Source organism: Stegodyphus dumicola, chromosome 4 (assembly GCF_044657685.1).
Source record: "Stegodyphus dumicola isolate Sdum_Otavi_A_Nest chromosome 4, ASM4465768v1".
In the NCBI taxonomy this organism is placed as follows: domain Eukaryota; kingdom Metazoa; phylum Arthropoda; class Arachnida; order Araneae; family Eresidae; genus Stegodyphus; species Stegodyphus dumicola.
In genome coordinates this window covers 68,333,771-68,348,038 of record NC_140771.1, presented here as the reverse complement: position 1 = coordinate 68,348,038, position 14,268 = coordinate 68,333,771, and the positions used below count along the sequence as shown (strand labels likewise).

General features: G+C 31.3%; 1 protein-coding gene across 1 annotated transcript in view; it reads right to left on the bottom strand.

Moving 5' to 3' along the window:
• The window catches only part of LOC118202270 (uncharacterized), a 96,171-nt gene that overhangs the window by 35,519 nt on the left and 46,384 nt on the right, over positions 1 to 14,268 (bottom strand). Inside the window, exon 2 of the mRNA XM_085815038.1 lies at positions 7,749 to 9,756. Within this exon, the coding sequence (XP_085671164.1) occupies positions 7,749 to 9,702 (1,954 nt within the window). The 5' untranslated portion in view covers positions 9,703 to 9,756. The remainder of the gene's footprint in view (positions 1 to 7,748; positions 9,757 to 14,268) is intronic.

Genomic DNA, 14,268 nt, shown 5'->3' with positions numbered 1-14,268 from the left:
AATCAGAAATTTGTTTCAACACATAAACCAATGTTCTCACTAGTTTCTCTGTGCTTTATCTCCTACCTTATGAATCTCTTGACAAAGTACCTTGAGGTTTTACTTGATCTTATAAAGGTTAAAAGTCCAAAACCCCTGATGGACAAGAAGCAAATTATCGCCATGTGTGAAAATAACTACATAGTCAGAGGAAGGTTTAAATAGCCTTTTATTTAAACATAACTTAAAACATAAAGGTACGTTCTTATGCTAACAAAATCAACTAGATCTCATGGTGATGTAATTAATCAGGAACAGTTAAATTCAAGCTAAAAATGTGGACTAGTAGTCCAAGACTACACAATTTAATTTTAATCTAAGCTAGCTCAGTAACTCTTTCATCATAACATATTCAATTGTCGCAGCGATAAGAGAAAGATAAATTATTACAAATTATTAGAGCCTGCAGGAATTCATCATCATGCAAGTGGAGGCCAGAAACAAACTTTGTCTTACAAACGAAAAACCTCAGTAATACAAATCAGTTCATAGTTTTTTTAAGGTACAAATCAGTTCGATAGTTTTTTTTAAAACTATCGAACTGATTTGCATTCTGGTGGAGAAGTTATGGTAAAGGCTGAAATTATAAATAATTATAAACAAGAACATAAGGTTGAAATTATAAATTGAAACATAATTATTTGTGACTAACTGGTTAATTTACATAATAATAACTGTACATAGCTTCAAAGATTATTTTTCTTTCTTCAACACTTTTTCCCTTCATTTTTAGAATTTAAGTAAAGGTATTTGTTATTCTAAAATGCTACATGCATTTAAAATGTATAGAAGAAGCTGCTCATTTTTATTTCTTCAGTAATATGAACACGCAGAATAAATAAAAAATGATTATATGGTCAGGGCTGGTTACAAAGCCGGTGTGGCAGAATTTTTAGAATTTAGTTATATGCCAGTAAAGAAAATTTAGAAATGGCAAAACTTTTAGAATTTAGGAACCACAGAGATTGCATCAAGTGGCGAAATGCCAAGCAACAGCCCTGTGTTTGATGCATTTGAGACAAACATGATGAATCTTTGAAATTGTCAGTTTTCAAATTCTTTATTAATATGAAATTTCCTTTCTAGAAATGCCTGTCCATGTGATTTGTTTCTAGAAATGCTTGCCATATTTTCCATGATTGTGTCTAGTGAAAAGTAGAGAGAATAAAGGAAAGACAAATAAAGAAAAAGACTTTAGAATCAGAAGTAAAACATTAAAATATTATATTTTCATTATTCTTCAAAAACCTCTCGAAAAAGTAAGAAACTTAACACAAACTTTCAGTAAAATACATCCATTACATGTTAATACCATGATGATATTTTTCATTTGGTCGCAATTTTCTGGAATCTTGTAGAATTGTGGGTCTACAAATCTTGCTTCAAATCCTTCTAAACTTCCCAAATTGCAATGTTTAAAATCCTAAAGAAAAATTAACCCTATAAATTCTGTAACAGCAAAAAGACAGAAATATTTCGGGAGAAAAAATGAGGCAACAAAGTGTAAAATTAATTTTATAGAGAAAACTGATGCATATTCTGAGACAATTACAAGGAAAAAATAAAACTACTTGAAAAATTAAAAAGAAGACATTTTTACCTAATTACACAGCTATTTTGCTCTTGCTAAGAACTGCTTCATAAATTGTGCTTTATAGCATTTATTAGCTTGTTTATTTTTCAGATTAAAAATATTGTAAACAAATTGCCAAAAGGGAAAGTAATGTCACTTTCTAATATGACAGCAAAAAATAAAAATGCTATATTTTAAAGCTATTTCTTAAATATAATTTCAATATATTATCATTATTTTAATGAAATTCATTAATGTTATAATTAAAAAAAAACGTAAAAAAATTTCCAGACCTCCAAATTAAAAATTATCTATAGAAACTGATCTTAAATTCGAGAAAATATTATTAATCGTCATATTTAGAACCGTTTAATAAATGTATTCCTATCCTAAAAAACAAAATGTTGTTTAAGATCTCTTCATTAAAAAAATGTAATAATTTTGAAATACTTATGTTTCACTTCTTGCACGGAAACTTAAGTATCGCACCGTTTATATCATAAACAGGAACAAATTCTAATCCATTTATCCATTCAAAGATGACCATATTTATCAGTGAAACGTTAAAAATATTCCTCCAAAATGCTCATCTACATTCAAAATGGCAGTTGTAGAAACATATAGAAATTTTAGATTAAAATTAAGGACCTTCTGCCAGTTTTGGCCAAAATTATGAACTTTTAAGGACTAAATATCAATTAAAAAAACTTACAAACTTTTAAGGACTCTTAAGGACAATATGAACCCTGTAATTGAGTACAGTGGTACCTCTGGATATGAGATTCTTGGGATGTGAGTTGATGTTTGAGCATATTCTTGCATCTACACAGGTCCATGCAAGAGGTTAGCTGCACCACTACTAGCACTGTAAGGAAAGCAAACAGCCGGCTTCCTTGTTTAGTTCCCATGGTTACTTGTACTAGATGCATCTCTATAATATTTTGTTTTCCCTTCTTGCATTCTTCGAGTTTGTGCAGTCATTTTGACATTATTATATATATATTCATAATTAATGTAATCATATAATAATTATAATTATAGTATTAAGATAAATATATATATTTATAATTATTATTAAGATACAACATGGACACTAAGTGAGTGATGTGAAGAAGTTGATGATGTTCCTAGAATTAAAGACTGAAATCATAAATAAATATGAACAGTAGTGTAGAACTTTTGTAATATATATAATACTGAAGCAGAAGGAGCCAATAAAAGCTATAGTGTCACCAAGGGCATTGCAACAATATTGAAATGCTGGGCTTTTATAAATGACATGGTGCGATTCAGTTGTTGGTGTTGCTGATGGAGTATCAGCTCACAGAAAATATTGTGACTAAGGCAATCATCTGTGAGAAGCCATGAGCTGTATATGCCAAATTTTTGAGGACGCTCCCAGGCTCTTCAAAAAATGAATGAAGAGACATTCAAGGAGAGTTTTGGCTTGTTTTAAAAGTTCAAAAAAGGAACTAGATCCATCATCAAGCTTGGCGAAGCAGAAAGCTAAGACATGAGGCAGTGGAGAACATCCTTGAAATTGATGTGGTATAGAAAGAAGCCAAAAGTTACATCCTCCAGCAAATCTTCAACTGTGATGAGACAAGGCTTCTAAAAGAGAATGCCACTTTAGATGTATAACACAGTACAAAGTCTTTAATTCAGACGTCCATAAAGCGGAATGATCTATAATTCAGACCTCAAAGCTACAAACTTTCTGCGCATGCGTTACATTTACGCATGCAAGCTTAATGTATAACGGACAGTATAAGCTAGGCTAAAATTATCTAATTATCTATTTCAGTTAATGTTGCATATTGCACTGTTCCTTAATCTTCTAACTGGATTCGGCTTATTACTTTTTGCAGACTGTTAGAGAAATTTTATAAAAAGTAAGCTTGAACTTTCGATTATGTCAAAAAGAGATTCCGATTCTGGAGCTGCCAAAGGATCTACAAAGCAAAAAGCATGTTTCGATGTCCATCAAATAAAAAGTAGAATTGCTGCAAAAAATGGATAAAGGCATGAAAAAAGTGACAGAGAGGTTGTGAAAAGGAAAAAATTTCGATTGACAAGTTAGTCAGTATTCTCGGCACAGCAATTACAGGACTTGAACAGCGGAACTTTGTAACTGAACAAGAAATTATGTCTGTTTATAGAATTAAAGAGAAGGTATTAGCACATAAAAGAGCAACTTAAGCAACTTACATTGAAAGAAATGTTTAATAAAGTAAACAAATAAATAAAAAGCTTTTTTTTTTTTTTTTTTTTGTTTTTTTTGTAAATTTTGATATCCTTTACATCATAATTGCTCTTTATTTCATAAATTATGGTTTCATATTTTTAATTTTATAATTTCTGCATGCCATCTTACCATATTTAATTTGATGATCTATAATCCAGAAAAAACCCTAATTGGGAATCTTTGAAGTCCTGAAGAGTCCGGATTAAAGACTTTGCACTGTATACATAACTATACAGGAGAAAACGATTCTGGCACATAAACCCATGAAAGATAGGTTCACACTGGCATTGTGTGCAAATCACAACTTCATAATAAAGTCACTGCTCATATACCTCTCAGAAATCCTCAGATCATATAAAACTCATAAAATTACAATAACAAAATTTTAAGTTATGTGAAGAGGTCATCATCAAGCAGTTCTTTGTTGAGTGAATCAACTTGCTCTTTGGTCATGCTATTAAAAAATACTTGGAGGAAAATTATTAATCTTCAAGCTCTTCTTGACAATGCTCCTGCACACTCACTGAACTTTGAAAATAATATCCTCAGAGAGTTCAAATGACCAACAGGTGATATCAAATTTTTAAAATCTTTTCATCAATGGCTATGGGGCTGTGTCAAAAAAGATTTTGAAGGATTCAAACCTGAACCAATAGAAGAATTGCTAAAGCAGATTGTGTCCCCTGGAAAGGTCAAGAGTCTGGAAGTAGTGAGGGAGACAAACAAACTCATTGAGGGTAACTCGGGAGAACTTATGACATAAGACTTAAATGAACAACAGACTGAGAAACCTATAAAGATTTTGGAGGAAATTAATGATGAGGAGGAGGTAAATTTAAAGAAGTCTATCTCTGAAGATGAAATTATGGACATTTTGGGAAAGTAGGAGGCAGGTGTCAAGTTCATTAAAAAAAAGAAATTTCAACATGTCACGCAATAGTGCTGTTGTTCATAGACATTTTAATCAGTTTAATATATATCAGAAGCTTTCTTAAAGATGATACAAACTTCTTTAGAAATATTTGTACTGAAACACATTTTAAAGTGAGGGAAAAGTGGTAAAATAGGTAGCAAAAACTGATAGAGAATAATGATGGTATGATATAATATAATTACAGTAAACTTCATAAAATCAAACTATTTCTTTATATTCTCTTTTATATGTTGGTATTATGTTTCATAATGCTTTTATTAGTTTTCTGTATAAAACAGTACACCTTTTCTCATTTAAAAATATTAAACACACAAAAAATGGGGGAGATGACCAATTGGGGTAGGGTTGGAATAGACTAAAGGTATTTAAGTGCATTTTAATGGGAGAAATTGTTTCAGGATATAATTAGGCTGACTTATGAGCTCGGTCACGGAATGAATTGAACTTGTATGCTGAAATACCCATCTAATTTCAAAATTATGCAGTTAAACTTAATAGAGAGACTTTCTACAAAAATATTTTGCAAATGCAAAACTTTCATTCAGTGATTAATAATTTATACATTCAAAAATCAAGAGAAGGGAATTTAAAATTAAAAATTATTATTCAAATTCAAAATTTATAATTAACAAAATACATGTTTTCAATAACATTAATAAAATGCTACAAAAACAATAAATGCAATACATATACTTATCTAAAACAGAGTTAAATGCTTGCAATGATATTTTTTTCAGTATTGCAGCTGCCCCCATGTTTGAATCGTTATTCAAGCCAGATATCTCAACACAATTTCACCATGTATTCTTATACCTTGCTACATGTTAAATCTTGGTTGATTAGTGATTAAATTTTGGAGTCCATTAAGGATGTACCATTTTTTCTTTTACGTTATAGTAAAAAACAGTAAATAATAAATATTTCTTTACTTTTAGCAATTTAAAAAGTTTTGAAATTTCATTTAAAATTTAAAACAGATTATAAGCTTGAATTCTAATCAATATCAATCAATTAGGTTTGACTTTTAAGCAGAATTATCTTGCAATCGTTTTTAGATAATAAATCACAATTTTGCATGCATGCTTCTGATATGATAATTAGAGCATTCAAATTTTTTAGCAACAGCTCCAGTTTAGACTTTCAAATAAAACATAAATTTTGCAATATCCTTTTTGTAGAAATTATGATTTTTACATGAATTTTATCTGCCTTTTTCCCCCCCCCCAGAAAAGTATCTTAAAACAAAGGCATTGTTCATTTAAACAGAGTATATGAAAATTTATGTAAAATCTTTTAAAATTTAATTAAATTAATTACATAACACATTTCTCATTTAAAAATGCTAATATGACCAAAGATAACAAACAATATTACTATTATTAATAACCCTTTCATGGGTCAAACTTAGAAACTTAAAAGGGTGAATTTAATGATAAAATACCAAGTAATTTTAATGTACACATCCATTATAAATATTATTTGACACACCCCTCCACCCCCCCCCCAAAAAAAAAATTCTGATAGTGTTTTTAAAGGGAGGAGAGGAAGAGAATAAACAGAAATTTTAACTACATTCAGGACATGCCTCCCCCCCCCCGAAAAAAAAAAAAGAAGCTCAAAGATGTAGATGTCTGTCAAGGGGCAAAACATCATAATTTATAATACATCTGAAATTTGCAACAATTCAAATTATAGCAAAAAATTGCAATGCTGATTAAATTATAAAGATAAATTATTTAGTATGGAACTATTGAAAGTAAGCACTTTTTTGGGGGGAACGGCATGCTTACTCTGATCTGAGGAGGTTGGAGGAAGAGGCTATTTTCATATTTATTCAGCTATTTTCACACTATACCTCTCACTATATATGAAGTAGACAATTTTCATTTTTATTTCACTATCCTTAAAATAACTTCAGATGACTTTGTGTTATTCCAAAGAATAAACAACAGAAAAAATTCTAGGCCTCTGCGTTGAAACTGTCTAGGCCAGCAAATAGGCAATAATTAAGATCTCTAAATATTATACATTTCACTACATTAAATTAAAATGAATTATCTATAGATGCATTTTTTTCAAATTCAAATCAGTATCTTGCCTTAAGAATGATATTAATGTTCTGAAACAAAGCAGAACTTAGATGCAATAATATTGTAGAAACAGTTGATGACATAGATGGAGATATATAGCATTTTGGCACTGTAATGAAGCAATTAATCTTACAAGTAATGATGGTGTAGAATATTGATCCACATTAAAGAGCAAAGCAGACTTGGCTGCCGAGGTAGATTAAAATATTGAACTTTTTATTTAATTGGCATTCACTTGGTACTCTAATCATGCGTATTCAAGAACATTTGATATTGCTGTGATAGAAAAAGAGCAGCAATGCAGCACTGAAGCAAGAACAGAGGTAGAGGCAAAAGTGTGCAGTTATCCAATATGGCAGTTTATTAAGAGAAAGTTTTGTTTAAGTTCTGAATTAGTAATGTCATCAGCATTACTAAGTCATATGTATGTACTGATCTAGAAATGATACAGTCCAAAACACATTATTATTATTTTTAGAACAGAGAGGGGAAATCCCTAACTAAAAATGAGGAATTAAGGGGTTATTGATAATTTAAATTATAATCTAGTTTTGCATATTTTTTTAATAATCTTACATATATAACTTTCTGAACAATAACACATTTTATGTGTTCATTAGGTAAACTGCTTTAAAAAGTTAAGTGATATTGCTCCTTTTTATTATTGTTAGTCATTCATAAAACACATATCTGCATCTCTGCTAATATAAAATCCTAAAATATGTAGCTAAACCTCCTAGCCTTTATCACTGGAATGATTAAAGCAATCTATCAAACAAACAGTTAGACATCTTAATCAATAATATTGTAGAAACTCGAAAAGGGTTCAAATGAAGAGTTACGTAATAAAGTAAATAAAAAACTCACCATAATCACTGCGTGCAAACTGCATATGTTGAGGATGTCGATAATGAGGTACAGTGAATGCACTACCACCATAGTGACGAGGGAGTCGATGATCCATACTCATAATAGGAGGCATGTTTCCATTAGGATTTACATGATAAGGCTGAGGAGGTATTATGGGGCTATGACTTCCACATCCATAATAGTTTGGCCTCCCAGTAAATACTGGCTCAATATGGTGATGCATTGGGCTGCTTGGTGATACTGTTATGGCTGATGGTGTAAGGTTTTTAGATACTGGTTTATATGTAGTTTGCATCTGGACACAGTAGCTTTCACTGGCATTTTTGGACTGGTAACGATACATCTGAGTAATAGCTACATCATCATTTGAAAGAATTCTCTCAATTTTTCTTTCTGATTTACTCTCTTCTTTGATTTCTATATCCTTTCTTGTATTAATTTGGACTTTTCTTACTTCTGTGTACTGTGTTACTCCTACTTTAGTAGAGGCAGCTGATGACACTACGCTGTTTTTTTCAACATTATGAGGAATTACTTCTTCTTCACAACTTTTCGATACTGCTATGTCAGATTCAACAGTCCAACTACTGTGATATGGAGTTTCTGAGGTTGTAGTTTTGCTAACATCTGACACATGTAAATTTTTATCAATACTTTTTTTTTCTTTCACAGAATCAGCTACAGTTTCGGATTTGAATTTATCACAGCTTTCTTTTGCATCCTTCAAATTAATAATTTTATCCTCTTTTTCTGTTTCTGTAATCTTTAACAAGCACTTGGATTCAAGACTTACTTCTTTTTCATCAGTATCAGAAGAGCTATCACATTTTTCATACTTTTTTGAAATTCTCTTTGGTTTTGGCTCCTGTAAGTAACTTGCAGCTAATATAGCTTGAGCATTTAAGCTAGCCATTCTCTTACACACTCTGGTATCAATTATTTCCACTTCAGGTACCTTTCTTTTCCTGCTTTTTTTTGGAATCTTATTTTCTGCAATGGAATTTTTGTTCTTTTTGTCAATTTTTACCTTATCAGATTCAGAGCTTTTAGCTTTCTCATTCTTTTTGTAGGTAGAATTAACAGAAGATTTTGTTTCTTTTTTTATTATCACATCATCTTCATCATCAGAATTTTCTTCATTTAAAAGATCAATCAAAGTATTCTCATCTGCATCATTTAAATTTTCTCCTGATGTCCGTCCTTCATTTTCATAAAGCACATGAACTTTAGCTAATGCATTTAAGCTAGCCATACGATGAGCTCTAGCAGTAGGCCATTCTTGAAGCATACTGTACGGAAATCTTGGCCTTAGTTCTCGCGTAGGAGAAACATCTTTTCGTTTATTATTTGAAGATAATTTCTCACATAATAACTTAATTGCTTTAGCCTTTCTTGCTGATCTCTCTGATTTTTTAGGCTGACGGTAACTTGATTTAACTTTTGAAGTAGTATGTTTCAAAATAGTTCTTTTCTTTTTGGGGTAATCATCTTTATCATTATCATCATCATCATCATCTCCCAATTCTTCTTCACTATCACTGTCTTCATCCGAAGATAACACTACAGATGTGGAATAGCTAACTTTTTTAACTGAAACTGATTTTCGCAAACTACAAGACTTGACAACACTGACAGATGATGATCTCTTGGATACAATGACAACTTTTTCATGATGATTTGCAGAAGTTATTTTCTTTTTGTCTTTTACAGCACAACATTTATTGCTTGTTGATTTCTTGACAGGGAATTTTGAATTTTGAGAAATCTTTGATCCTTTCCAGCTATCAGATTTAAACAAACATTCACATGCTTTGAGAGCATTTGTTTCTTTTGTTTCCTTAGGATGATTCACACGTTTTCCTTTCTCCAATGCCAGAAGTCTAGTGGCATAGCGGAAATTTCCATCTCTCTTTACTGCAGCTGCACGAGAGGAAGGCTTAGAAGCTGACATGTTTAATCAAAATGACAAACAACCAAGCTGATGAAATTCACATATTTGATTATCCTGAAATGAATATTCAAATTATGAAATACACATTCTGCATAAAAAATAACATCTTTTCTAATTAATAATAAAAATGAAGTACCTAGCTATCAGCTGGCACTCACTGATTCACCACCAACAGTTCCTAGGTTCCTTGGGGGTAAAATATGTTTTTTTGTGTTGTAGACTGGTTAAACAAGATGTTTTTAATTACTAGCAGATATTGTTTATCAATCCCATTTAAAATTGCATCAGACAGACTGTAATTCTCCACAGCTTGTATCTGCCTTAATATGCATTCCCTCAAACCAATTTTCAGTTTTTAACACTTTATCAACAGTTGTTAATATTATATTTCCATTATACACCTTTCATCATGTAGTGTTTCTCTGCATAAAAATCAGAACATTTGCGATTTTTTGGTGACCTACCACACATCTGGGAATAAATGAATTTTTTTCGGGTTCATTTCTCAGCAAATCTAGTAAATATGCAAAGTTGCACAAATCATTTTTGCAGAATTCTGAAGAAACTGATGTCTCTTTATTTAATAAACAATCAGACTTGCTTTTTGTTCGGAATGCTACGAGTACATACATTTAGCAGATTGCTGTACCAATCTATTCGTTGTTTTGTTGGACAAATTCAGCTAGTTAATATTGTGAACTAAAATTTCTTTTATGCTTTTGTTTTTATATTGCTTTACTGAAATGTATTTTATCTTTTTTCTTATATTAATATTTGTTTACATGTGCTGTATCTAATTTTGTGTAACTGATCTGGCAGCATCGTATTCTTCAAAGGAAAACATCTCTGAAAATAAAACGTAATATTACCTTTCGTCAGCACTCCACACTTTATGTAATAAATGCTTTCCTAGCTGTTTAATGTTAAATAAATTGAATTTAATGTAGCTCTGCATCACTGATCTAATGATACTTTAAGAGGTTATGGCTGCCAGTGCAACTTTAGCTGCGTTCTGAGAAATTTTTTGTCAACCATAACTGTGTGAATTCATCAGAAGTGAAAATGAGTTTCATTGTAATGACTGAAATATTTACTACAAACGAACTTCTAGGATCACAAAATTGGGTGTGATGGAAGCTGATGGTTGAAAGTTCACTTAAGGGGAAAAAAAGAAGCTTTTGCACAGTATACATGCCAGGTGCAGTTTTCATCATTTGTGCATGATCCTACAGATACAATAGCCATGTTTATAACAAAATTAAAACATCTGTTATCAGGAATGGACAGTTTAAGCAAAAAGACTTATTATGAATACACTATCAGAAACTCTCTCTAATGAATTTGAACCACTAAAAATGGCTTAGTGTGCAAGACCAGAAGAACAGCAAATACTGCCGGAATTGAAGGGACTGCTAATTTCAGAAGAGCAGAGAAAGATTTCAGAGCAATTTAGGGACAGTAAACTTGCTGTTTTAATGGTTAGTGTTGCTAGTGTTGGGAAAACTCCAAGTAAGCACGCATTTTCAAGACAAAATGAACCTGTTACTAAGAAAAGAAAACAGTATAAATGTTTTAAATGTGATAAAAACGGTCACTTTAAAAAGAATTGCAAATCCAGACAGTTAACCATGATGAAAAGTCCAACTATGATGAACCTTTTATTAGTGAGTATCTCATTATGTCTAATGATAATGCATGGGTAATCGACACTGGAGCTACTCAGTATATTACTAACAAAACTGACTGGTTTCAATCATATACAAAATTTGAGTGTCCAATTGAAGTAAGAGTTGATACAGTCAAAAGTCGTTAATCCGGACTCGTCGGGACTTCGGCGATTCCGGATTATCGATTTTTCCGGATTATAGATCATCAGTTTAAATCTGGTAAGATGGCATGCAGAAATTATAAAATTAAAAATATGAAACCGTAATTTATGAAATAAAGAACAATTATGATCTAAAGGGTATCAAAATTTACAAAAAAAAAGCTTAATATTTATTTGTTTACTTTATTAAACATTTCTTTCAATGTAAGTTGTTTCGTTTTTATGTAATAATACATTCTCTTTAATTCTTTAAACAGATATAATTTCTTGTTCAGTTACAAAGTTCCGCTGTTCAAGTCCTATTATTGCTGTGTCGAGAATACCGACTAATTTGTCAATTAAAATTTTTTCGTTTTCAATAACCTCTGTCACTTTCTTCGCTATCGGAAGTGAATTATAATGACGAGGAATTTGATTTAAATCATATCAAAGATGGAGTACATCGAGATGAAATACTACATTTAATAAGGAATTATAAGCCAAATAAAATAAAATCATCTGCTCTGAAGATAAGGATAGTGCTGACAGATCAACTTCCAATTAATTGCGCAGCGCCGCCGCGTTAAAGATAAACAAAGATAAACAAACGTTAAAGTTTAGATAAACAAAGGATATGCCTTTATCCAATTTTTGTAGCAATTCCACTTTTTGTTTAATGAACTTCGAAACATACTTTCGCTTTGTAGATCATTTACATATTAATAAACATATATCAGAAATTCTATTTGACAGAATCGAAAGTTCAAGCTTACTTTTATAAAATTGCTCTAACACTCTGCAAAAAATAATAAGCTAGATCCAATTCGAAGATTAAGGAACAATGCAATCTGCAACATTAACTGAAATAGATAATTAAATAATTTTAGCTTAGCTTATACCGTCTGTTATACATTAAACGCGCACTCATAAACGTATTTTGTGCACGCGCACAAGCATATTCTCAGCCGTAAAGGCCTTACGCGCATGCATCCGCACGACGCATGCACAGAAAGTTTGAAGCTTTGAGGTCCGGATTATAGATCATTCTGGATTATGGGTGTCCGAATTAACGACTTTTGACTGTAGTACCTGTAAATACTTCCCAAACATAAAGTGCTTACAAATACATCGACCTGAGACAAAGATGACTTTGAACTCCTTCAACGTAGGTTTCAAACCTACGTTGAAGGAGAAATTTTACAAAAGATGCAAAGACTTGTATAACTTTATTTTACTTCCTAATCAAACCAGATTTAATATATCGATTAATAATCTCATCCGATTTAATCTATATTTTTGAGTGGATAGAAACTGATAATTTGACATGAATTTACTGAACTAACATCTTCAGAATTATAGAAAGCAAATTTATGGAATTGTGAAAGAATCTGGAAGACAACTGTAATGATAAATTGCTGGATGTTAGTGCTGGAGAGATTTAACTGTTTGAAGAAAATTGCATGTGCTCTGCTTTTCACTTTTGGTTCCATTATATCTATATGAACAAATCTTTTCTCATATGAAAAATATTTTGAATCCACAAAAAAGATATTTAACAACTGAATATTCAGAACCATGTGTCAAACTGACAATGGCAAATTATACCTTGATATTGTGATATTAAGTAGACTGTCACAGGAATAAGGTTGATATTAAAATTAAATTTTTTTATTTAACTATTTTGAAGGAATATTTATATTTTATTTCATTTATTGTTTTTTAATAAATAGGTTTAAAAGATACATAATACATGATATATGCACAATTTAAATTTTTTATTTGTGTCAAAAGAATAGTTATATTTTATGTTGTTTATTTTTATGTTAATAAATATCTTTAAGTGATGTATAATTAATATATAATAGAACTCTAAATCTGTATTCTTCTTCTCTATTCTCTAACTCTGCATGCATCACCACAGGAATCCAATTTTTTCAAATATTTCCTACTGTGCAGTATCCCGAATCATATCGAAAGATTGGTTTGGCACACCATAGCTACAAGGTTGTCAACACCTGATCTAGTGCCTGGCTTACAGAAAATAAATTCCTTCCTGCATCAGGGGCATACAGTACATTTTTTATGAAGCTGTTTTACATGAACCCTGTACTCGCATTTCAAGTGATATGACACCATATCCATAAGCTTTCATTTTTGCATTATTACAGTCAAAAGTCGTTAGTTCGGACACCCATAATCCGGACCTCAAAGCTACAAACTTTCTGCGCATGCGTCGCTTTGACGTACGCGCATAGGCGTTTACGCGTGCGCGTAAGACCTTTACGGCTGCATATATGTGTGCGCGCATGCGCGTTTTATGTATAACGGACGGTATAAGCTAAGCTAAAATTATCTAATTCAGTTAATGTTCAGATTGCGTTGTTCCTTAATCTTCGAATTGGATCCGGCTTATTATTTTTTGCAGACTGTTAGAGCAATTTTATAAAAGTAAGCTTGAACTTTCGATTATGCCAAATAGAATTTCCGATATATATCTACTAATATATAAAGGATTTAGAAAGCGAAAGTATGTTTCGAAATCTGATATCTGTTTATCAATTTCACGCTGCTCTGCGGCGGGGGGAGGGGGGGAAACGCCGTGGCGCGTAATGAATTGGAAGTTGATCTGTCAGCACTATCCTTATCTTCACGGCAGATGTTTTTATTTTATTTGGCTTATAATTCCTTACTAAATGTAGTATTTCATGTCGATGTACTCCATCTTTGATATGATTTAAAGCAATTATAGGACTTGAACA